Source organism: Rissa tridactyla, chromosome 22 (assembly GCF_028500815.1).
Source record: "Rissa tridactyla isolate bRisTri1 chromosome 22, bRisTri1.patW.cur.20221130, whole genome shotgun sequence".
Lineage (NCBI taxonomy): Eukaryota > Metazoa > Chordata > Aves > Charadriiformes > Laridae > Rissa > Rissa tridactyla.
Genome location: NC_071487.1, coordinates 1,588,023 through 1,611,063, shown reverse-complemented (window position 1 = coordinate 1,611,063; position 23,041 = coordinate 1,588,023). Strand labels below are relative to the sequence as shown.

Below are 23,041 nucleotides of genomic sequence, written 5' to 3'. Positions count from 1 at the left end.
CCTTAAGGCATTAGGACTGAATGCAAGTATTGATTGTGCCAAGGAGTAAACCTGCATCCGTAAGGAGGATCACATGTTTAAACAAGACCCCAGGCCATAACGAGGGGGAAAAAACAAACAAAAAAAGAAGGATACATTTAAAGCTAATAATTGCAAACTTGTAGGGAGACACTGATTAGCAGCCTGATTACAACCATCAGATAACCATATGTAAAATACTTCTTAGTACATTTTTCAAAGCATTGTGACCGGATGATATACATCAAAAACATTAAATTCAGCTAAAAGGAGCAATTCTGCTCTAGGTACTCCAGCATTAATGTCGTGCAACGCCAGTGACTTCAAAGGAATCGCTCCAGCTATAAGGCAGCGTAGCCAGGAGCAGGCTGGCTGGTAGCCTGCATAAACAAGCAAAAAAGATTTTCATTTTTTAAGAAGCCATATAAACTAGTTCTAGCTAATTACGTGACGGGGGCCTGGGTGCGAAATAGCAACTGCAAAGCCTCAGGGACCGAGCCAAGAACCTTTGATTTGCTCTCTACAGCTTATAAAAACCTTCTGAAAACTTTTTACTCAAACAGCTTTTCTACTTTCCATTGCAAACTGCACCCGCTACTCCGATGCTGCCCTCCGGCAGGCCCCCACCATCGCTCTCTACTAAATCTTTACCCTTTGCCTTACAATCTGAGGCTAATTTCAGGTTGCGCTGCTAAACCGGCAGCTGTTTCCAAGCAGAAAGCACATTTCGTGTTCATTTTATGGAACATTCAACGTTGGAGCAGATGAAATCGTACCCGCCCCACAAATAAATTTTAAAACTTCGCTGTGAAACTCCCTAAGGTTGAAATATTTAACTGAAAAGTGCCAAACTTGTGTTACTGAAACTCAGTTATTAGTTTGGAATGAGAAACAAAAGTTCTGGAGCCTGTGGGATGATACTGTGCCTACTCACCATTAAAATGCAGAGCAGAATCTAAGCTGTCTCTGTAAAAAATAACTTGCAGGGAGAGATGTCTCCGTGAGAGACAGAGAGAGATATATATGCTCCCAGGTGAAATTCCAGGTAGCTGAGCCCTCTCAGGAAGGCACCACCAGCCAGCTCCGCTCCCTGACACGCCAACACACCCAGGCTAGACTGTACGTTTATTCAGCCACATTAACTTTTCCTGGTCCTTAAGTCACAAGTGATGAAATCCCATTCCTTTATGCAAGCAACTGGAAGATTTATTGTAAATAAAGTTCCGCACATTACACAACTGGCTAAAAATCATAATTAGAGTTGCACTGGGAAACATGTTTTATTTATTCTGACAGTAGTCTGGCTTCAATAATCCTAGCATGATAAATGTCCCTAAAGTTTGCAGAGTTTCAGCAACTAAAGACCTTATCACAGACATGGAAGTGGAAACGTCTGACTGGGTTTGATGTGGCTTACGCGAGGTCCCGAGCACTTCTGTTGCGCAGCATCGTTTTAAATCAGCACCAGGGTACGAAGAGCTAGTGGGAGCGCCTTCATTCATTGTAAATCAAAGAAATGAAATTTTCCGCTGCTCTTAAACTTCCAAGACCCCGGTAGGAACGCTAGGACATGTCTGCGTGAATTAGCCGGGTTCTAGGATAGGCAGAAATGACAGTGGGCTTGCCGAGCTGACAGACCCTCTGGAAGAGGGTCAATGACACCATTAATAGGATGCAGACATTCCCAATCTCTAGCTACTCCGCACCCTGCCAAGAGTTCTAGTGCTTTCTTTCTTTATAGTTTTAAGTACAATTTCAGGCCCATAAAACATCAGAGAAGACAGAAGCTATTATCCCGGCCATGACAGGAGTCCCTAATGGGACATGCATACTCTGCAAATACCTAGAACTAATGATGCTGCGCTTTTACTGTTCCCCATCTGTTCAAGGGTATTTTAAAATGTACCAAATCAGGTTTACCCCTATAATGTTTATTGCTGCTCTGAGACTAATAAATGACTCTGAGTGCAATCAAACATTTATCCGGCTTTGCTCATTCTTGAAGGAGAGAGGAGCCCAGGCCACTTGCTGTGCACACAGGGCATCCTGCAAAGCGCTTTCTCCACCCCAGCCCCGGAGCGCGATCACTTCAGATATTTATGCAGAATCCTTCAGCTCGTTTTGTCAAGTTGCTGAACGCAGCAAAAGAATCAAACCCGTTTATTTGCAGAATAACGGACAGGTTATGCATGGAACAGCCCAGAGCCACCACTACATACTTCACCAGGGGTAAAACAAACTTTATTATCAATATGGATGATACGCACTTCCACAAGTATTTTAGCCAGTCTCTGCTAAATTTAGAACAGCTAGGATATTTCTAGCTAATGTTATGAAAAATAATTATTTATATCGCTATAAAAAGAACATTCCGGTAACAAAGAGAGGTGGTGCACAGCAGCGCGTTGTTGCGAGTCTCAGTGAGAGAATTTGGAAACTTTTCCCAGCCCCCGCTCCACAGTGCCAGGGAATGGGAATGTGGGTACCGGGCCAGTTTGCTGCAACAAGTTGGTCTGTGTTTTAAATACAGTTACAGAATGGCTTTGTGTATCCTCCTGTCTGCAAAGCCACCCTTCCAACAGGAATGGATACGGAGGTTAAGTTTATGTTGCAAGGTTGACCTTAAAAGTGACACCAAACGTGCTTTTTCACTTTTTCAAGGATTTTTTTTTCCACCCCTTTACCCCCCGAGAGACACACACATACCTTCAAGGCTTGAAGGGAAAAATAAAGCACGGTTTCCTCATGAAGAGACGCCAGCTGTGGTCATCGCATGGGTTCTCTCCAGCCATCTGGCCTGGTGGGGCTTATGAGCACTACGGCTGCACGTTCAGAAAAACCCAGGTTATCAGAGAACACCCAAACCATCAACTGCTGCCGCAGAAATCCTTTTGGTAGAAAAATTTAAATAAAATAGGGAAGAATACTTAAGTATTTTAGGAAAGCAATGATGAAGGAATGACACACTCTTAAGAAGATTAATCGTATTCCGCAAATAGGAAAGCAAGTAACCTTCCATTTGTTACTAACCTAAGAAAGTACCCTCATCATAAACATAAGGAAGCATTAAAAAAAAAAAGAAAATCCATTATTTTGTAACATTGAAGCTCGTATGGAGTTACATTTCATCCTTTCAAAATGGGCTTGTTATCTGCCAAGCCTGTTCCGCAGTGTCCCTAGTTTCTCCGCCAGACCAAACGAGCAGAGAATGGAGTAAATTAACTGCCTGAGAGCTGGGACGCGGAGCTTGCCCACTGACTTTAGGATACTATACACCAACAAGTACTTTTCATTAATTTATTATTGGCAAACCAACAAATGGATAGGAACAGATGAAACTATGCATCATTTCACCTGAAATGTAGAATGCAGAGCTGAACTGAGGAGCGTGTGTCCTCACCGGATCATATCCAAAGGTGCTTCAATTTCATTATTAGAGAAAAATATCTTTAAGTGAATCTGAGGTATGGAGTTCATGCTTTACACGGCCCTGATCAATGATTCATTAGCAAAACAGACATTATATATTGTGTCTAAAGGTTACAGCAGAGTATTTATTTAACAGCAGAATGCAACGGTTTCTCTAAAAAGAAGAGTGCATACGTCAAAATCCAACTTATACGGATACAAAACAAAGCCCTTGAAACAGAATACCTGATAAAAGGAGAAACTTTCAATTCATTAATCAGTCAAATTAATTAGAGAAAATGGCTTGGAAGAAAGGAAAGTTCAGGAAGTAACATTAGTCTGTGCAGTAAACACAGATTTTACAAAAATGACAGAGTCATCTTAAAATAAATCTCTTGATTTGAAATACTCACTGGCAACAACAATAAAAAAAGCATTCCACTTAGACTTCCACCCTATTATGATGCCAAGGATCTTATTTACAAGCCAAGGGAGAAAACTGTCAAGCTTATGAACAAGTAGCACCCACCTCCTTTACTGTACAAAAAGGGGATGGATGAAGGTGTACCGGTGGAGCGACGGGAAAGGCAGCGGGGTCCTGAACCAGACACCCCGGGCGCCCTCTGCTTTCGTGGGGCGCCCAGAGGAAGAGCTGCAGAGCTCTTATTGCCAGTGAAGCCAATGCATTTTTGGCAGTTATAAAAAAAACCCCAATAATAATCATGCCCCTTTATTTGTAATCAAGCTATCGACATGGCTTTAGTGTTGCAAACTCCGGATGCCCCAGTTAAGGGAGCACTTCTGGCCCCGAGTATCATGCTGTTATCTGGAGGGGGTGAGGAAGGATCTGGAATTTCAGTGTCACCCAAGCAATGAAGAACCAATGGAGACCAGAGGGGTGCCAGGATAAGTATTCCCCTTTTAGGAAGGGGGGAAAAAAGTCACCTTTGAAAAGCAAGAATATGCTTTCACAACCCAAGCACCTGAGCTCTCCCAGCTCTCACTGTCCCTTTATTGCTTCTGGAGGTCAGTGTGTTATACGGGTTTTGGTTTTCTTTTGTTTGCTAAAAAACAACAAAGCGACATACAATGGTTTTTTTTGAAGCTATTAATAAAAATCACACCTGAACTCTTTGAAACATACCACAGTACTTAATTACTCCTGAGCTGCCAATGTTTACAACGTGTGACACCGTTAAAAATATGAAAAGTTGGCAAAATGCACCCCCCCATCAAAAAAAAAAAAAGAGAAAAAGAGAAAAGCTTTTTCCAGCTGTAACATCTGTTAAGTCTAACTAGCTGACAAGTGCTCCTGATGAAACTCGCTTGCCAGAACACTACAGAAGGGGAGGAGGGACTTCATGGAGGAGGGAACGCAAGCTATTTTTCTCCTTCCCTCACCCACAAAATGCACAATACCATTTGCAAACAACAAAGAAACAACACGGCATCCTGATAACATGCAACACGAGGTGATTTCGCGGGCCAACACGGTCGTGCGTGGTTATCTCTGGGTCGTTACCTGCGGCAGTATAACGGGAGCGCATGCTATCCCAGCAAAAGATTCTGGAAAATGTAGGTCCCTTTCCCATTCATCAGTTTCTGTGTTATACACCTGCACAATGCTTGTAACATTGTTCAGATGCCAGTTGTACCCTCCTACTATATAAATCTTTTTTTCTAGTAAACAACAGCCAGCTTCCGACTGACCTGCACGCATCGGGCTCACTGTTGTCCACTGGTCTGTTTCAGGCACGTAATATTCCACAGCCAAAACATCAAAACAACGGTCAACGTGGTCCATGCGGCCACCCAGAGCGTAAATCCTATTATTTGCACTGACCATGGCATGCAAAACTCTGGGTTCGTTCATTGGGGTTTTAAACTCCCACTGATCCACGGCGGGGTCGTAACAATGCAGGGCTTTTTTGTCTTCTACTGAAATGCCATACCCACCTGATATGTACAATTTGTCTCCTACCGTGGCTCCAGCGTGCCCCCACGTCCTGCGTTTCAGGGAGCACACGTAAGTCCACTCGTTATTTTTGGGGCAATACTTCTCTACCGAGGCCAAGCTCCCCGACCGGTTCCTCCCACCGGTGGCATACACCATGCCGTGGAGGACGTTGAGTTGGAACTGGATCCTGCTCTCCTGCATGGCCTGGATGCGTAGCCACTGGTTGAGGTGCGGATCGTAACGGTAGCAGATATCCACAGCTCCCTCGCCGCTCCGGTACTGCAGGTGCTGCCCGCCTACGATGTAGACGAAGTTGTCGAGCACGGCCACGCAGGAGTGGCTGCTGCCCACCTCCATTTCCGTCAGCTCCTTAAACTGGCGCATGCTGGCATCTGGCAGGTAGTAGACTTTGCAGCTCACCGTGCGGTCGTTATCGGTGTAGGGAGTGCCACCAAAGGTGATGAGGGACAGGACATCCGAGCGAATGGTGGTCCGAGGGGACTGCATCTCGTGCTGACGGAAGGGCAGGATCTGGTAATTGAAGGCTTCCAGCAAATACTGCCGGCACAAGACGTCTTCCACCATGATGTCCAAGGTCTGGACGCTGTCCACCAGCTCCGAGGACTTCATCAGCGGGAAGCGGATGTGGCAGAGCACCTGGCTGGCATTGGCACGGCGCGTTGGGTCATACTGCAGCCAGCGGACGGCAGCACGGAAGAGGTCTATTTCACTGCAGCTTTTCAGCTTATTGCTCTGCAAGAAGAAAACGAGGCGCTCCAGTGGCAGGTGGAGGAAATCCTCTTCCTCGGAGATCTGGAGGAAATGCCTAAAAGTGAATGCATCTACTGATTCCTTCAAGGATGCGAGGCTAAAGGTGGTGGCCATCTGCCCGATATTGAGACACGTTTCTACGCTCATGGCGGACTTCAGAAATTCTTCACAGAGCTCCACGACAGGCACCATCTGGAGGAAGACAGCAGCTCCCAGCACATCCTGAATACAGTCAAGATCAAGAGTCACTTCAGCACTGTACGCAAAGTCTATTATGTGTTTCAGTCCTTTTGCAGATACACCTTTCAGTTCGATCACATCTTGGCTGGCTTCTCTCATCCCGCCCGTGAACATCGCCCTGGAGGTCAAAAACACAAACAAAAGATTTTCCCCCCTTTAAATACACGTAAAATGATGTATCACTTCAGAATTTTATTTTATTTTTTCAAACATGCTGTTCTCTTAAGGAGGATGGGGAAGGGGAAGAATAAATCAAGGCTAAATCCTTGAGCCAGGACTGAGCCAGGAGAAATGAGAGTATGCAATTACTTACATAAAGCTTGCATAAACAGTGCACTAAGATTTAACATTCAGCTATGAGAACGTGGACCACAGGACAAAGCTTCAAGAAGCAGGTAGAGCTACCAGAGCAGCGAGTGCAGCGCGCTGGACACCAATGAATCCGTGACATTCGACAACCAAAGAATGCAACGGGATCTGCACCAGCAGAGACTGGATACCATTCCCTAAGAGTGTAAGTATGCAGGGTTTGGAGCACAAAGAAAGAACACACTTCAGAAGTCACCCGTGTTCAGGAGGCCTGCAACCCTCTGAGCCTGCCTGCAGCACTGCCTTTCGGCAGAGGTTTCAGCTAGCCCCTTGTATCGTTGGGTAACTACGCAATGGCTTAAATATTGCAGATGCAACACATCTTAGGAACAGCTTTGGTAATCACAACAGAACCTCCCCTCCAAGGCTCATTCCCAACACCTTAAGAAAATAGGAGTTGCAGCCACTTCAGAAAACGTCTGTCATGTTGCAGTACGACGGCAGGGGGCTAACAGGCAATTAAAAAAAAAGGAAAAAAAAAAGAAGATTTTGTTACAGCACAGCTGCAAGCACATCAGTTGACCAGGCCACGCAGAGATTAGGCCCTAGATCACCTCCTTGGGAGGCTTCTAAATTCCACAGGAAGCACATACCACGCCAAGGACTGCGCACAGCCATCTCGTAAACCGCATTTCTAGAGCGGCGCTGCATTTCCCAGCTACGGGGCCTGTGGGCGTGATGGGGACATAACTGCACATTTGGTTTTTTATACGTTTACATTAAATTTCATCAGGTTTTGTTATATATGGGTAGCTCGGGGGCAAAGGTTTGTGCTCTGTGTAGTATTCAACAAGCAGTAGCAGAGCAGTTCGGGGGAAGCCAAAGCAGGTTGCTGGAAGAACAGGGACATGGAGTTTCACCACTCGCGGACACACACCTCACAGCAAGGCTACAGACTGCCATACAAAAGACCTCTTAAACTGCTGGCAGCTGCCCGCACAATTTGGGCTGGTTTTTCCCCCATCGATAACCTACTCTTTTCCATCAGAAAGGTAAATTCGTTGTGAAGGCACGGTGTCATTAGAGCTGCCCCAGGAAGCTGCAGGGACTCTAAGGTGCGAGTTAGTCAGAAAACTGCTGAACAGACCCTGCTCTTCTGCATCAACACAGGAATAAAGGAATATCTTGGGAACGTTGTCAAAAGACAGGAGTTCCAAGTTTCCTGTCCAAACCAGGCTAGAAAACCTGCTGCCGTCCAGCATAAACCCAAGAAATCCTAAATGACCTAAATAAGGAAATATCTGCATATGAAATCAGCTCTCTGTAACCGAGTGACCAGGAATACTGTTCGCAATTATTTGTCCATAGAGCAGATGAGCGCATTTTGCTAAAATCCCCTCGCATATCCCATGTCACAGAACAGCGTGCGGCCCTGATCCCTTGCCCCAGAGGATACGCAGCCATGTGTGTGCTCCTGCATTAGCTACACAGAGCTGAACGTGCAGAAGGGAAGAAAAGCGTTATTGTTACCGTGATGAAGACAAATCATCAAATAGAATGCAATTCCTTTGAAAAGTGTTATGGTTCTAAAATGCTGATTATATAAATGCCTCAATTTCACTCTTTTACCTCCCCCTTTCTGCATAAAAACAGAGTATTTTCAAAAGCTAGATTATTCTGCCATTGTTCCCCAGGACAACCTTCCTTAGCACCACAGAAGTTATAACAAGAAACCTACTCAGCAATTATATTTCGACAGTGAAAACACACTAGCAGTGGCACTGCATACAGCATTTATGAATACAAATAGTGCTATTAGCATTTGGTGGGAGATCAGCTCCACCATTAATTGCATGCCTGTTAGGGAGAGTGATAAGCTTGGAAGGTTTGTGTTAGCAAAGGGAGAGAGAAGGGAACAGCCTAGAAAATGTGTGTATACACAAGACAGACATCATCGGAGCGGCTGAAGAAATGGGTGACGGGATCCAGGAGACGTGCCAAGGGATAATGAAGTCCCTGGCTCTCCGTTACCTGCTCAGCAAATGGATCTGCTTGGGTCAGGAAGGAACCTACACGTCAGGGGACTGCAAACCCCACCGGACAGCCCTTCTCCACCCTTCACTTGCCACGACCTGCACTCTGGAACAACACCCGGGTCGAGTTCTCTGGTGTTTTGAACCTCCCCTACACCCGTTGCCTCCAGCATGCCCCTCACTTGATGCTGCTCCTGGTGCTGCCAGAAAAGATCCCTAACTCAAAAGTCCTTCCAAGCCAGAGATCATTACAAAGGATTTTGACAGGGGCAAGATGGATGAATACATATTTTCACTTAAGACTGAGTTTCCTGCTCTGCAATTGGCTCACTCTGCATTAATTTGGCTGGGAAAACTCATCTCCATGCTTCAGTTTTCTACCGACACAAGGTGGGACAATTCTCCCCTATCTCCCGGGGTGGGGTCTGGGGAACGCACACACAAAGCGCTTCACGGTCTTCAGCCTGTGAACAGTGAGGGCTGGAGACAGATCAGTGGTATTTAAAGATAACATAAGTGCGTTTACAATGGGCACCACCGTTCAATGGGATGACTCAGTGAAGAGCCCTTGCTGCCACTTCGCAATCAGCTCCAGTAGCTGCAGGGCAAAAGCCTGTTTCCTTCAGCGGGCAGAGCACCCACCCGAGGTGGGTTCAAGACCTGGGCTTGAACCTGTGTCTGGGCCCAGCAGCCCTCGCACAAACCTCATCTGCGTGCAGGACTGACTTCCGAGCCTCTACATGCCTGCAGGTAATCCCGCCGGCATCCGTGGGGCAAAACATCCCTCCAGAGGGTTGTGCGTGGGTATGCTTCTGGGGTGCGGTGGGAAGGTTGGGGTGGGGGAGGATTGGGAAACGGAAAACCAATGGGAAAGGTAAAAATGCCTGCTTTCCTATCGGATTCTCACCTGAAATAGTCACTGCAGGCAGCCAAGACAACTTTATGAACCTGAAACACTTCATTATTTATAGTGAGGATGACATCAAGCAGCTGAGCCTGAGCTCGGAGCGAGGCCAGTCCCTGCAGTAGAGTGGTGCTGTGGCCAGGAGCAGAGAACGTGCATTTCAGGGTGCTGTTCTTGTCAGCCATGCTAAAAACAGAACAAGAGAGACAGGCTGGTTTGAAATTAAAACAATATGTGGTATACCTACAAAGCATGCTGGGGAAGATACTGTAACATGAAGCAGTTTGAACGCAAATTCCCAGCTCAACAGCCACACAGAACATCATGACATCAGTACCTCAGTTGTATTCCCTTCTCCCAACGCAAAAGAGACTTCCAAATTTTTAAATTATACTTTCGCATTACTGACAGCCCGTCACGCTGCAGCACACGTGGGCTTCAGAGACCATCCAAACACCAGCTAACGGGGCCAAAATCTCCAACGAACATTGGTGTCCCCACACTACAACCACCCCAGAGTCCACCCTGACCTTGACTTCAACCACGAGACTGAATCACAGTTGCTTATTCTTCTCACCACCTATCCTGACTGCAGCTGTTAGATACTCCGTACCGTCCAAGGACGGCCCTGCTCGCCCCATTTGATCCTTTCCTTATGCCCGACCCTCATGAGAAGAGCAAAAGCAAAATATTACATAGCACTGGCTGCTCTAAATAACGTCAACTGTTTGAACTGCACTGTAAACAGTCCCCTCCCAGTGTAAATATTTCCTTGGTTTTCCCAATGCCTCTCGCACGTGTTCCCCAGCGCAGAGAGCATCATCCTTAGATTCATTCACTTGGCCTCAGATGCACTTGTCAGCGAGATGGCTGCATTTGGAGGTGAACATCAGCAGTATCTCTGCACAAGTGGAAAAGACTATTAGATGCTCTGTGCTCCTCCGAAAATAACTACAATTGTGCTGCAGATTTCCTGAGCAAGGCAATAGCGGGCCAGCACGCCCTGCCCTCTGAACGGGATCCGCTCACGCCAACAGAAGCATGAAATCCTAAATTTATTTACAAATTTAATCCAGCCCTGAACTACTTTTCAGGATCAAGATCCAAGCCCTCCTGGGAAGGAAACATTCACAAGGACCAGTATTCAGGATGGGGTTTGTGTTCTCAGAGGTATCCTGCTACTTGGTCTCTGCATTTGAAGAACCATTTTATGGAAGTGTGACAAAAAATCCCAAGCAGATCATACCGAATCTGGAAAGCTGCATTACTTGCTCCCAAGCCCACAGTGGGAGGGTGCACTTAGTACTGCGCTTAAAGGGTATTACTATTATTATTATTTAGGTAGAATATACCAACAGAGCCAAAAAAATAATACAGAGACCAGGTCCCAGTGTGCTAGGGGCTGTATAAGATAATCCCATCGTTTGCTAACAACTGCCCCTGAGCGTTCACTACCTAAACAACAACAAAAGCCACACACAATGGACGAAACAAGTAGGCAAGGTCAGAGAAGAGTCAGGGAGATGGGATAACAAAAAAAGGGATGTAAACAATCCTCAAACAATAAGGAACAATGGACAGGACTTGCTACTTGCCCAACTTATCGGACTGCAATTTCCTGCAAGCTTTACAGAAGAGGCAAGTTAGGGGAAATCTGTGATGTTCATCAGAGCACTGCGAGGGCAGCCGCTTTGTGCGAGTAGCTCTGGAGCTCTTTGGGATGCTGCAGGATGCAGATATCAAATCTTTGCAGCCTGTTTCAAAACTCAGGCTTGGGAACGCGCGTCAAAATTCCTCAAAAAGTATGAGTTCCTACTGGGATGAGTGATACCTGTCAGCTGTGCTTCTTGTAGCACAGATCTGGAATTCCTACCTTAAAGTCAAAGCATGCTAAAAACTCTTAGTTCAGAGAGCAGAGTCCAGCTACAACATCCTTCCTATAATAAAAAGGATTAGCAAAAAGTCACTTGCTGACAAGACCTTTATCCACTACTCCGTGAGCCAAGAAACGTTTATCCACTCCAGCTCTTCCCATGGTGAAAGAGGAAGGAGATTGGAGGGAGCGAGTGCATGAATATTCATCACGTCAAACTCATTTTACTCTCCTCTCTGGAACAATGGCTTTGATTCGCTGGAGGAAACATCGAGCACAAGCAAGGAAACGATCTCGCCTCTGAACACAGTATCGTTCACTGCGCAAACCCATTTTGCTTCATGCTGGACAGGTGAAATACACACAGAGAGCTCCGGCGGCTCATCTGGGAGATGGTAACTCCCGAGTTTACTGTAACTTCATTAGACTCGATCTCCTGCAGGATTTTTCTCATGGGAATTTATTCAGTGTTTTTTTTTCATACTAATTTTAAATATTCCTTTTCCCAGCCTAAGGGCTTACCCATATAGGATTGCTTTCACTATATCCACAACGCGCCCAGTGCGGGTGCCTCTTCAAACAACAAGCCTTACCTGAACAAACATTCCGCTTCTTTTCCTTTTTCTCAATTAACTTTTACAGGCACTGTTAATAACCAGACTGTAAGTTTAGAGTAGATGTAGGACTAAATTTGGGCAGGTAGATATTTCTGTGCTGGAATAAACATGTTTGCATGTGCGATTCATTTCGGTAGGTAGTTGTGAGCAGCTACCCCTGAAAAACTCCCTGTACTCATTCCTTTGTCTGTTTACAGGTATAGAATAAAAGGAACCAACGATTACACAATCCTCCGGGGGGGGGGGGGAAAACAAACAACAAAACAAAACCAAACAGCGAGAAAAGCACCGATCATGTCCAGTTTAGAAGAAACACATAAGCTGGAAGCAAAATAAAATCCACACAAAGCATGAGAAATCAAGTGAGAGACTCTACAAAAAAACAAAGCGGGGGGAGGAGAGGGGAGAAAAGAGCAACAAAACGCTGTTTGCACGGCGGTTAGTAAAAAGGGATTTGTGATAACAGCAGGCTTGGCTCGGACCAGGCTGCCGTACTGCGGGCATGATGCACGGCCTTGCCTTCTGCTCCCTGCGCTGCGTTAGGAACAGGGGAAGAAGAGAGGCAGCGGCTGGATGTCAGAAAGGCACAAAAAGAAGCCTCCAACATCTGAAAGTGCCTTTGTGAGGCTGTGCCTATCTTACAGGAGATCCCAATATGCCACATGGTTGTTGCTTAACAATTTGTTACAGAAGAAAGAGCCTTGCAGACAAACTTCAGAAGAGTTGCATCTACTCCTCAGCGGTACAGAACATGCCTTCAAGATAAAAGCCTTTCATCGCACAATAGTGAGAAAGTGTTTATTCCGCTCCTTCCCCCTTCCCTTTCTGATGGAGGCAGGGCTGGAGAGTTTCTGGAATTTTCCTCGTTTATTCATCTTTGTCTTCAAAAGGACAGCACTGAGCGACGTCCGTCCCCTGCCGCAGAGCTTTGCGGAGGTTTCTGTGGCCAGAGCATCCTTCGGCAGGGACCGAGCATGAGAGCTCGGAGCAGGGTCAAGTGTGCCTGGCTGCACCCAGTCAAATTTATCCTTGGAAAAAATGTGAAACATAAAAATCACATTCACGTCAAGCAGCACTTCCACGGCACATCCCACAGGTCCCACAATGACCTGCAAGGGGATCTGAAAACGTTTACATGATCAAGGCCTCTAACATGAATATTGGTATAAAGGTGACTTTACCGGAACAGAAATCCCACTTTCCACATGGAAATAGCTGTAGCAGTGAAAGGCATCTTTATATTCATGTAATTGCGTCCATAGCACGAATGGTGGGGGCAGCTGGAATTCAACAGACACGTTGATTCAGAAGGGCGATCCATTTTGGGCAGCAGCCTCAAAGACTCCGATAACATCACTGGTACCCAGTTTTCAAAAAGGGACTGCCAGGGAACAAGTAATGGGATTGAGGATTTGTCTCCAAGCCGCTGCTCTGAAGCCAGATTGCTTTCAATCCTCTCCAGTCACTGCAGGACAGAGTTCAGCATGGTTTACGTGACCGTCGCGTGTGGAAAATCAACCCAAAACTGTACACACATTGCACGCTTGTGAAAAATGTTAACGCAAGGGTTAAGGGAGTGGTTCCAGCCAGACAGCGGGCAGGGAAGGCAAACAAGCGCAGAAATTCTCCTGCTGCACCTATTGCAGGAGCCTGGCCATGTGCTCATCCTTGCCCCAAGCACGCTGACCACATCCTTAGCTGACACGTTTCTGAGCAAGGACTGCTGGCTTTTTCTGACCAGAAACAGATGCAGCAAGGAGGTATCCGGACGCCCAAGAGGCCTCTAAAGCTGACGGGCTGAGAGATATTTAAGGGCCATACTTCAAGATTCAGTTCAGATAAGGCACAAAGAACATCCCAAAGAACAACCGTCCCCTGTCTTTGCCTCCTCGATTCTCCACAACATCACGTGTAATCCAAGATGCGTTTCAAGCTAATGAATCATTTTTACCAAATCTGCACTGATGATTAAAAACATCAAAGCTGGAATTAAAGGCTTACCAAGCATGAGTTCATATTTCAGCATGTTTGCAACTACTGCACAAGTACAAATGGAGAGAATTATACCCGGCCAGATTATAACATTTCAGTGATTGAATTAAATAAGAAAAATCTTTTGCTACACAACTGCCTGTCATCTTCCTACTCTCCTTTCATAACATGGTCCTCCTTGGAAGGAGGGATAGTTCAGCGCTAGCGGGGCTCGCCCTCCATCCCAGTTCAGCATCCTTGCTAATATCCACCCACGTTTTCCCACTCTCTGAGCAGGTGGTGCTCAGTAATTTTTCATACAGGAGAAACTCAAGGGGGTTGGCAAGATTTCTAAGCAGGGCAAATTTCCAAGAGCCAGCCTCTCCAGCAAACACAAGCTCTAAAGGTAGGAGCCCGCGGGGCATGGCTGGGGTACAGGAGAGGAGGGAGGAAAAGCAGCAGAGTGTGTGTGTGCTCACATGCATCAAGTACGCAGTGCCACAGCTTTTCTGTGGATAAACAAAAGACTTGGGATTGCAAAATAACCAGCGAGGCACCTTCTGAGCACTCAAGCCTGCAAGAAATTTATGGCGAGAGCAGGAGAACTAGCATAAAGCTGAAGAGTAACTTTATTTAGAACATAGGGTATGAATATTAAGGACCTTCTTTAAGAACCTTTGAAAGGCAGCATTATAGATATTTTAATAATGCAAATCATTTAATGCCTTTAGTTTCATGCCTAAGTAAAAAACACATTCAGATTCTGATTTTTAAACTACAATTAAGACACTTAAAATCAAAACAAAAGTCAAACTCCCTCAGATAAGTCACTGGTAGCCATGGTTACCGTAATATTTCAGATCCTGAGGCTTTGTATCACATGCCCAAATGATGAAAATGAGTTTTCAGCACCTCACACTAACAAATGTTACGTTAGGGTAAAAAGGCTAAAGCCTTTACTGCAGATTTGCTGTTTCACAGAGTCTTGTTGGGACTTTCGGACAATGCTCCCGTGGCCTTTGCACCCCACTATGAAAAGGCAACGAGGGGTTTCCTTGAAGTTTGGGTGCGAGGAAGATTAGATGCTGCCAGGCCATGAGCCTTAAAAATACCTGCCCTGTTAACCTACTTACATTCGCAGCAGCAAGCGAGACCGTCAGCAGCACGCCATCAGAAACAACAGTTACCACCGCTTCCCTGTCCAAATTAGCAACGACAATAAGCACTTAATGATGAGCAACTAATTAAATATTAACACATCGAATGAAGGGGATGTTTCCCAGAGAAACATAATCATCCTTAGGAAAGACATGCAAGCAAAATAATTTAATCGATTTCTTTGTTCCCTTTTCCACCCCCTTCCCTTAATTTCTCCTATTTCTCTCCTCTGCCTCCACTCATTTTCCTCTCCTGACACCCTCTCTTTCATCAAAGGCAATAAATACAAGTAGAAAGCCTGAAACTAATATCTCTATTTAGAAGTGACTAGCAATTTGGAGTGCTCAAATAAAGAGATTATAAATCGGTCTGAGTTTTAGAAGGAGTAATACTTTGTGTGAAATAAATGGTCTTCTGTAAAATGCCTGGAGTTGAATAGTGAAGTTTGAAAAGTCACGTCTTTTGTCTTTTACACTCCAAAATTTAAGGGAAGTTAACATTTGGCCAAGGTAGAACAAGTAACATTCGCTATTTTAAAACAGAACAAAGCCCAACAAATTAAGATTTTTTTAAAATTTGTATTACAGGGACCCAAGAGGCTGGTGTGTCTCACAAAGAGGGAACTGAGGTCTCAAAAGATGGACTGCCCAACGCTGGGACGGGACCAGGCACCACTGGGCTCCCACGCTCTCCACTGCCCGACCACCCACGCCTGATTCAGCCTTGCATTTGGTGAAAGCAGCAATTAAAGACATATTTCACAGAAGTGAGGAGGTACCTTAATGTTTCATTTTTAAATGCTTTCTGAACCAGGTCCTACTGATCCCCTTATTTGCTTATCCGCATCCTACTTCTCCCAAGCTGGAACCGAGGAACCCCTATAACGCAAAGGTAAGGCAGCAAATTGAAGGAAGAGGCTTTTCAATTATTATTATTATTTTTAATATTACTTTTTGTCCCCTGAGACATCCCAGACACATTTTCAAATCTGTTTTTTCTTTTTTTTCTGAGCTGGACTCACACAGGGCCCAGCAGACACACACACGCACACACACAAATATATTCTGCTCCCAGGCTTCAATCGGTAGGTTGTCCGCAAGCCAAAGGAGGTGGGATTTTGGTTTCTGCTAAAAGCACTAATAAAACTGGATGTCTGTCAAAAGCTGGCTGGCCTGGTAAAATGGAGCATTGGAGCACAGAAGAAAAAAAGAAAAAGCGGAGGGCGAAATATCTGAACACATTAAACTCTGTGCCACCTCATGGAGTTTCAACGTCTCACTGGGCAGTACGTGCTGTACCCAGGACAAATTGGGGGGGGGGGAAATAAAAAGAAAGAACACGATTCTTAAAAATGTTTCTGTCACAGAGCCAGAGCCATCTTTATGCCGGTGCAGGGACAAATGGGAAAATCACTTTCGTCCTCCTCATTCAGCAACTGAAGTGTCCAATGCAACTCTCAGGAAAGGGCTATGTGAGCCCAAATTTGCACACTGGTGGCACCAGGGCCTTGGAGGGACACAAAATGTCAGGCTGAGAAGACCATTTAGAGGATCTGCCATTTCTTTTCTCTCTACCCATATCCAGAGCTAGCGCAGAGGATCTTATTCTGTACAGGGATTTTCCCGAGTCACTCTCAGTCCTGCCTCAAACCCCCCTCCGGCAGCAGAGCGTGGGGAGCCGCCGCGGGTGACGCACATCATCCATCACTAACAACATCCTTCTGTCCCACTATCTCAACCTGTGTTTTTACAATGACCGAGAACAAGAAGATACTACCCCCACCCCCTAAAATTTTACCATTATTATATTCTTGTCAGCCCTAAACCTAATCCTGCTGAGCCAGGAACAAACTGAGCAAACATAAAAATCACTCTAAGCATATAAATTACGCTGGCAGCCACAGGCAGTATCACAGCAATGAGAAAGTCAGCTGCTCCCTGCTGCTCCCCAGCGCAGCCAGCCACACGAGGACCCCCAGAAGGATGGTGGATTTTACACCACGTCAAATTTGCCTGTGTATCCACGGTACACAGCTAAGTACAGGCTCTTCATACACTCGATACTCCTGCTGACACCGCTGCCTTAAACATTTCCACTTTTCCCCCACCATATGCCCTTATGGTCAAACCCTGCCAACCCCTGGCTCTAGAAAAAGGAAAACTACAGTGATGCCGAATCGGAAAAAAAAATATGCAAAAAAGCAGAACCATCCTTTTACAACACACCAGCGCGATGGTTTTAGCAGCCCGAAGCCGCAGCAGGTATTTTCTGCGCCCACCATCCCCTGCACACCTCTCCCAGCAGCACCCGTGGCAGAGCCGCTGTGCAAAGGCCGAGAGGCACCTAGTGGTGTCGGGAAGCACAGCAGAGCCACCAAGGCCACCCCAAAAGTGACACCCAGGCCAGCCCCAAGCACCGCTTAGCTGCTGGCCTTCTAGATACCACCCTGCTCTTCCCTCCACCCCTACTCTTCCATCCAACCCACTCCAGCACCGTGTTTTTGCCTTCGTAAGCAGAGCGAAGCTGATCCGTGGCACAGCTACCACCGCTTTCATCAAAAGATCCGTCGGGACCTGTCTCAACTTCCCGGCTCGTCACAGTTCAACAACGTCTGGGTCGTGTTTCTGCTGGGGACAGCCCGTTTCAGCTCTGCTAGCAGCTCCTAGCAGGGCACAAAGTTCTCCCCACCAAGCAAATCCCCCCACGACCTTCTCCCACACAACCATACCAGGCTCTTTGCTCCACGTCTTGGAAAAACTTAGAAAAGCTTCAAAATCAGACTACAAGGTAGTCAGAGCAGCATTTGTCTCAGCCTGTTTCTGCGGCACCCGATTGCATCCTCTGGGCAGTGTTGCAATAAAAACGACAGGACTAGTTACGTGCAGAGTAGGTACTACAGCATGCAGTGAGCCGCAGCACGCCTCTCCTCTCCCTGTACCTCCACCCTCCTGATTGCTGCCTCGGAGCAGCGAGGAATCTCAAGCAAAACAACATAAAACGATGAAAGAACAGACAACAGAAGAAAAACCCACTATCCCTTTAATGTAAACTGAAGAAATCATGTTTTCTAGCAGATGCGAACAGCTGCCCTGGCACTTGGCATCGTAGCACAGCTTCCAATTCGGTTCCAGGATCAAATCCTCTTACTGCTGCGGCTGCTCGTAGCCTGCTTCCCTCATTACCTAAGTCCTCCGCACTTACCTTCTGACAGGCTTGTGCCCATCCTAAACATCCCATCATGTTTCCCAGCTCCTTGGGCAGCTCAGTTGGGCACAGGCTTTGTGCCGCCCTCATTGCATCACCTGAACAGAATCACCCAGGACCACCAGAAGTGCAGCAACAGCTTCTCCTAAAAAATTGATTTCTGTGCAAGTTCAGCATTTATCTTCCACATAAATGAGAAACTGCAAAGACACCTTAGCCATCATCCCGTGATGCAACGCTCTTCCTTACAAAGCAGTTAATGCTACACAACACTTGGAGGTAAGACAAGAACCTTTAAAGAACCACTGAATTTTACTTTTGGTCTAAATCAAACCTCCAGCTCAGAAGTCTCCCAATGTTAGAAAAGAAAGCAGCAGTTATTTTTACAGTGATTCAATTAGAGCGTAAACATTTACACCACGTCTACCAGATTTAACAACTAAATCTGTTTTAAAATTGCCATGTGGCAGAGTACAGAACATAGAAACCACACAAAACTAAACTTCAAACAGTTTCAAAAGGAAAAAAAAAAGCCTGATTGAAGACTGAAGCTATATATGATTACAGGAGCACAAAAGCAAGGCAGACTCACAGCCCTTATCATTATGCTCCCCCGACGCGGTTTTACTCCATCCTCCCGTACATTTGCTCTCTCTCCCATCACTTTCTTCAGAAGAAATAAGGTTAGGGGAGTTCAGGTCGACTTTCTCTTGATGTGAACCCAGACACATGTACTTTTAGATAAGGAAGACCCGCAGGTCTCCCTTGCCCATTCATTCTGGTTTTGACAGGTGGGACCGCTTTCAGCAAACACGCCAGCGTGCAACAATATTAAGGAGGTTTTTGAAAAGCGTTTATACAACCTGGCTGCCTTCCTTTCTTCAAGGGATTATTCCCAATTTGAGACACATGCTGTCTGGACAACCTGATTAATTCCTGCTTTAAGGCCTGCACAGTAACATCCTCTCCAGCACCTGAAAAGATGTTTTTCCTAGATGTTTGTCACCCTAGCTCACCAACACTGCAGCAGAGTTCACGCGCCTTATTGTCTAAAGCACAGAGAGCTTCTCTTACGGAGGGTACTGGCGGATTTCATTGTTTCCTCTGTACTTACTTGCTCACCAATCTCAGCATATCTTCAAGAGCAGCGGAGTATTACAGCGTGAATTATGTAGCCTGAAACTCCCCCTCCACATGATACTGAGGGCTGGGAGTAGAATACGAAACCCATTTGTAACTCATGAAATTCTACCCATAAAGGAAGAAAGGAAAGAAAAAAAGAAAAAAAAGGTAGGTTTATTCAAAATAGAAGACTTGGGCCTTTTGCTTTTCAATGCACAGCAATGCCCTTATCTCATGCCATCAGTGTGTTGAAAAGCTTTTGTCCATACCATCTGGCACAGCGTGCTCCTTATCGAATGAAAGCACAGGATCCCCAGCAGACAAGTTAATTTTCTTGCTTTGGGGAAGCCAGCATACTTATGGGTAACCAGCATCAGCCATGCGGTAGCAATTCCAAAGATGGAAATTCTGTCCGTGCTGTTTGAGTAACTGCACCAGCGAAATGGCATGTGTGTAACAGCAAGAGAGGACTTTGCCCTTTTGCCTTAGAGAGTAAATACTCGGTAAGTGCAAAAAAGTCACAAGTGGAAGCACCTAACAAGGAATCGTTGTTGATAAGGAATGCCCTTGAAATTCTCCTCTCGCTCTAGAGAGAGATGCGGCATGTCCAATGTCCCACACCAGGTTTCTCCCCTGTATTCTCCCATAAATCCATCTTTTAAAACAGAAGACTAACGACCAACAAGAAGCAGTATCCAAATTTCAACGAGCTTTACTTTAAAATTAACAAAGAAAATAAACACGTGGCGATAGGGAACACGACGGAGCTACAGCTCAGGGAACAAAACTGCTGCAGCCCCAGTCTGGGTGATTTATCATGGCCCTGAAACAAATTACTTCCATTTCTCACTGCTACACACCCAGCACCGAGAAACTCCCGAGCGGCGAGCGAGCGGCCCAACCAAGACCCGTGTGAAAGAAGTGCTGCTGTTCCTGTTCTGAGAGGGAAGAAAAAGGAGGTGCAGAGAGATAAAATGAAAAGCCCCAGGCAATGCAGCATATAGTTTACACAGGCGGTCATTAGGGGAAAAAAAATAATACATATAAGGTGAGAATTCAGACAGGCTTCTCTAGCACTGAACAATGACTCTAAGAGCTTCCCTCTCCACAGAGTGACACAGAGGGTGGTTATTTCAGGAGAGAGTTAAATCGAGGATAAACGATGCTTTGAAGCGAAGTGACAGGTTGACAGCGTAACATCCGAGAGACAGACCACACAACTTTCTGAACACTGTCCAACACGGCAACTTTCGGATGAGGACGGACAGAAAAGCCCTGGGAACAGAAACTCCTCCACAAAAAGGTGGCACCTCCACCCACCCCAGAGCACCCTCCTGGGTCCCACCGCCAGCTCCGCGCTGCCTTCGAAGGGCCGAGTGACCCCCGTCGGGACCAAAACCAGCAACCCAGGGAGGGGTCTGCAGCCCGGGGGGGACGGGGCCCAACAGAACAGGCCTGAAACACCAAAAACTTGCTGTCTCTGTAAAGCTATAAACCTGGTGTCTCTATAAACCCACAGAGCTCTACAAACCCCACCCAAGCGGGGTCCAGGTGTGATTCATTATATGCGGTATTTTAGAGCCTCCCTCAAACCTCTGCCTTCCTCCTCATAAACTCCACCAGGGAAAGCATTATTATTATCTTTCAGAGCACCCTCAGCTGCCAGGCCCTGCTTAGGACCCCCCTCCCACAGGACACCGGGCCGCGCTCTCTGCCTCACCGGGACTCCCAGGGAGCGGCAACGCCAAAAAATAAAGGGAAAATAAATGAATACACGGGTGCTTGTGGGCGCCGGAGGAAGGCGGCGAAGCTCCGCGGCCGCCGGGCCCTGCCGGCCCCCGCCCGCCGCCGCGGCCCAACAGGGCTGGGCCTCCCCCCACCCGCGCCCCGCCCGGACCCCCGGCCTAGGCCGCGCCCGGGCCCCACTCACCTGCTCGGCCGCTCCGCGGCGAACTCGGCCCCGCCGGACTCCGCCATCTTCGCTGCGCCGCCGGGCCCCGAGCTGGGAGGCGGCGGGAGCCGCCGCGTTAAAGGCGCAGGAGCGAGCGGGGCCCGCGGCGGGAACCGGGGAGCCGCGCTGCTCCCGCCGGGCCTGGCGCCGCCCCGCCGCCCCCGGGGGCTGTCACCGCCCCGCGGGTGAGGGGGCCCGGGGGGCTGTCATCGCCTCTCAGCCGCGGGGTCCCGAGGGGCCGTCACCTCCCTACAGCTGAGGGGGTCCAGGGTCTGTCACTGCGCCGTGGCTGAGGGGACCCGGGGGCTGTCACCTCCCTACAGCTGAGGGGGCACAGGGGTGTCTGTCACTGCCCCATGGCTGAGAGGACCTGGGGGCCCATCCCCATCCCTCAGCTGAGGGGGCCCAGGGGCCTGTCACCCCCCTCATGGCTGAGGGGTCCCAGGACACTGTCACCATGCCCCAGCCATGGAGCCTGGGGGTCTGTCACCTGCACAGGGTCACTGAGGCTGTCACTGCCCCATGGCTGAGAGGACCCAGGGGTCTGTCCCCATCCTTCAGCTGCGGGGTCCCAGGGGCTGTCACCTCCGCATGGCCGTGGGGACTCGGAAAGGGGCCTGTCATTGCCCCATGGCTGAGGGGTCCCAGGGGTCTGCCACCACTCCACAGGCCGCCATGGGCCTCCTCATGCCAGCACCCCCCAGCTGACCATTATCCCACAGCAGCCGATGGCCCCTGCCCGTGGCCTGCACCCGAGCACTTAACGCTTTCCCTCAGGATTTAACCAGTGACATTAAATGTTTCCTGCAGGAACCATCGTGCATGCAGCCAGCCCAGGACTGCGGGGACAACCCTACTCCCCATCACCCTGGGGACGGAGCCTCCCGCCACACCATCTGGACGATGATGGACCAGGTTTTATTGCCATGAGCGCTTTGTGCAAGAGCAACAGTACCCTCCAGAGGGTGCAGTCTTGTCGTCGGAGATCGCAGCGCTCCTGCTGCGCCGTCTCGGTGCCAAAGATGCCTTCGCCGCCCCGCGTCCCCACACATGGTCAGCATCAGATTCGCTCCCGGCTCTCCCCAAAGCAACCGGCGGAGACGAGGCCAAGCATCGCGGGTTCCGTGTAATTTTTAAAGCTGGCATGCATCTGGAGAGAGAGGACGGTCTAGAGGGCATTCCAGTCATCAGTGGAAATCAGGAAATTATTCATAGCGGTGGCTCTGCCAACGACCGGGGGTAAATTTCTTTGATTTCCCATGCCTCGGTGTCCACATCTGTATAAAGGAAAGGGGGAATTCGTACATGAGAATAAACGCGCTTGGAAAGCCGTGAAAATACTCTTTCAAGTCAGACTGATGAAAACTTCATGTTCTGGAGCCCTCTGCTTCAAGGAGAGCAATCTGTTTCAGAGGCGAAGCTGTGTATTTTTCTTATTTAAACCTTCTAAATCTGCTGGAGCATTAAAAATATTTGGCATTTCCACAGCACATTTCATTCCCAGC

The 23,041-nt window shown here is 47.5% G+C and overlaps 1 protein-coding gene across 4 annotated transcripts; it reads right to left on the bottom strand.

The window, feature by feature from the left end:
* Positions 1–2,152: 2,152 nt before the first annotated feature.
* Positions 2,153–22,724, bottom strand: KLHL26 (kelch like family member 26). 4 transcript variants are annotated; one of them, XM_054182338.1, is made up of 3 exons: positions 22,492–22,724; positions 9,644–9,826; positions 2,153–6,512 (listed from the first exon to the last, which is right to left on the bottom strand). In XM_054182338.1, exons 1-3 carry the CDS (start codon positions 22,722–22,724, stop codon positions 4,931–4,933), a joined length of 1,998 nt encoding a protein of 665 aa, XP_054038313.1. In that variant the 3' UTR covers positions 2,153–4,930. The 4 variants fall into 4 exon arrangements, with proteins under 4 accessions (XP_054038313.1, XP_054038314.1, XP_054038315.1 ...); XM_054182339.1 differs by lacking the exon at positions 22,492–22,724 and adding an exon at positions 21,516–21,797; XM_054182340.1 differs by lacking the exon at positions 22,492–22,724 and adding an exon at positions 21,306–21,399.
* Between the last annotated feature and the right edge of the window lie 317 nt (positions 22,725–23,041).

Coding starts and splice junctions, on each gene's coding strand:
- KLHL26 (XM_054182338.1), bottom strand. CDS start 22,724: ATGACTGGAATGCCCTCTAGACCGTCCTCTCTCTCCAGATGCATGCCA. Junction 9,827..22,491: donor AAGACTGCACCCTCTGGAGG/GTACTGTTGCTC, acceptor TTCTGTTTTTAG/CATGGCTGACAAGAACAGCA. Junction 6,513..9,643: donor GCCTGCAGTGACTATTTCAG/GTGAGAATCCGA, acceptor TTTGACCTCCAG/GGCGATGTTCACGGGCGGGA.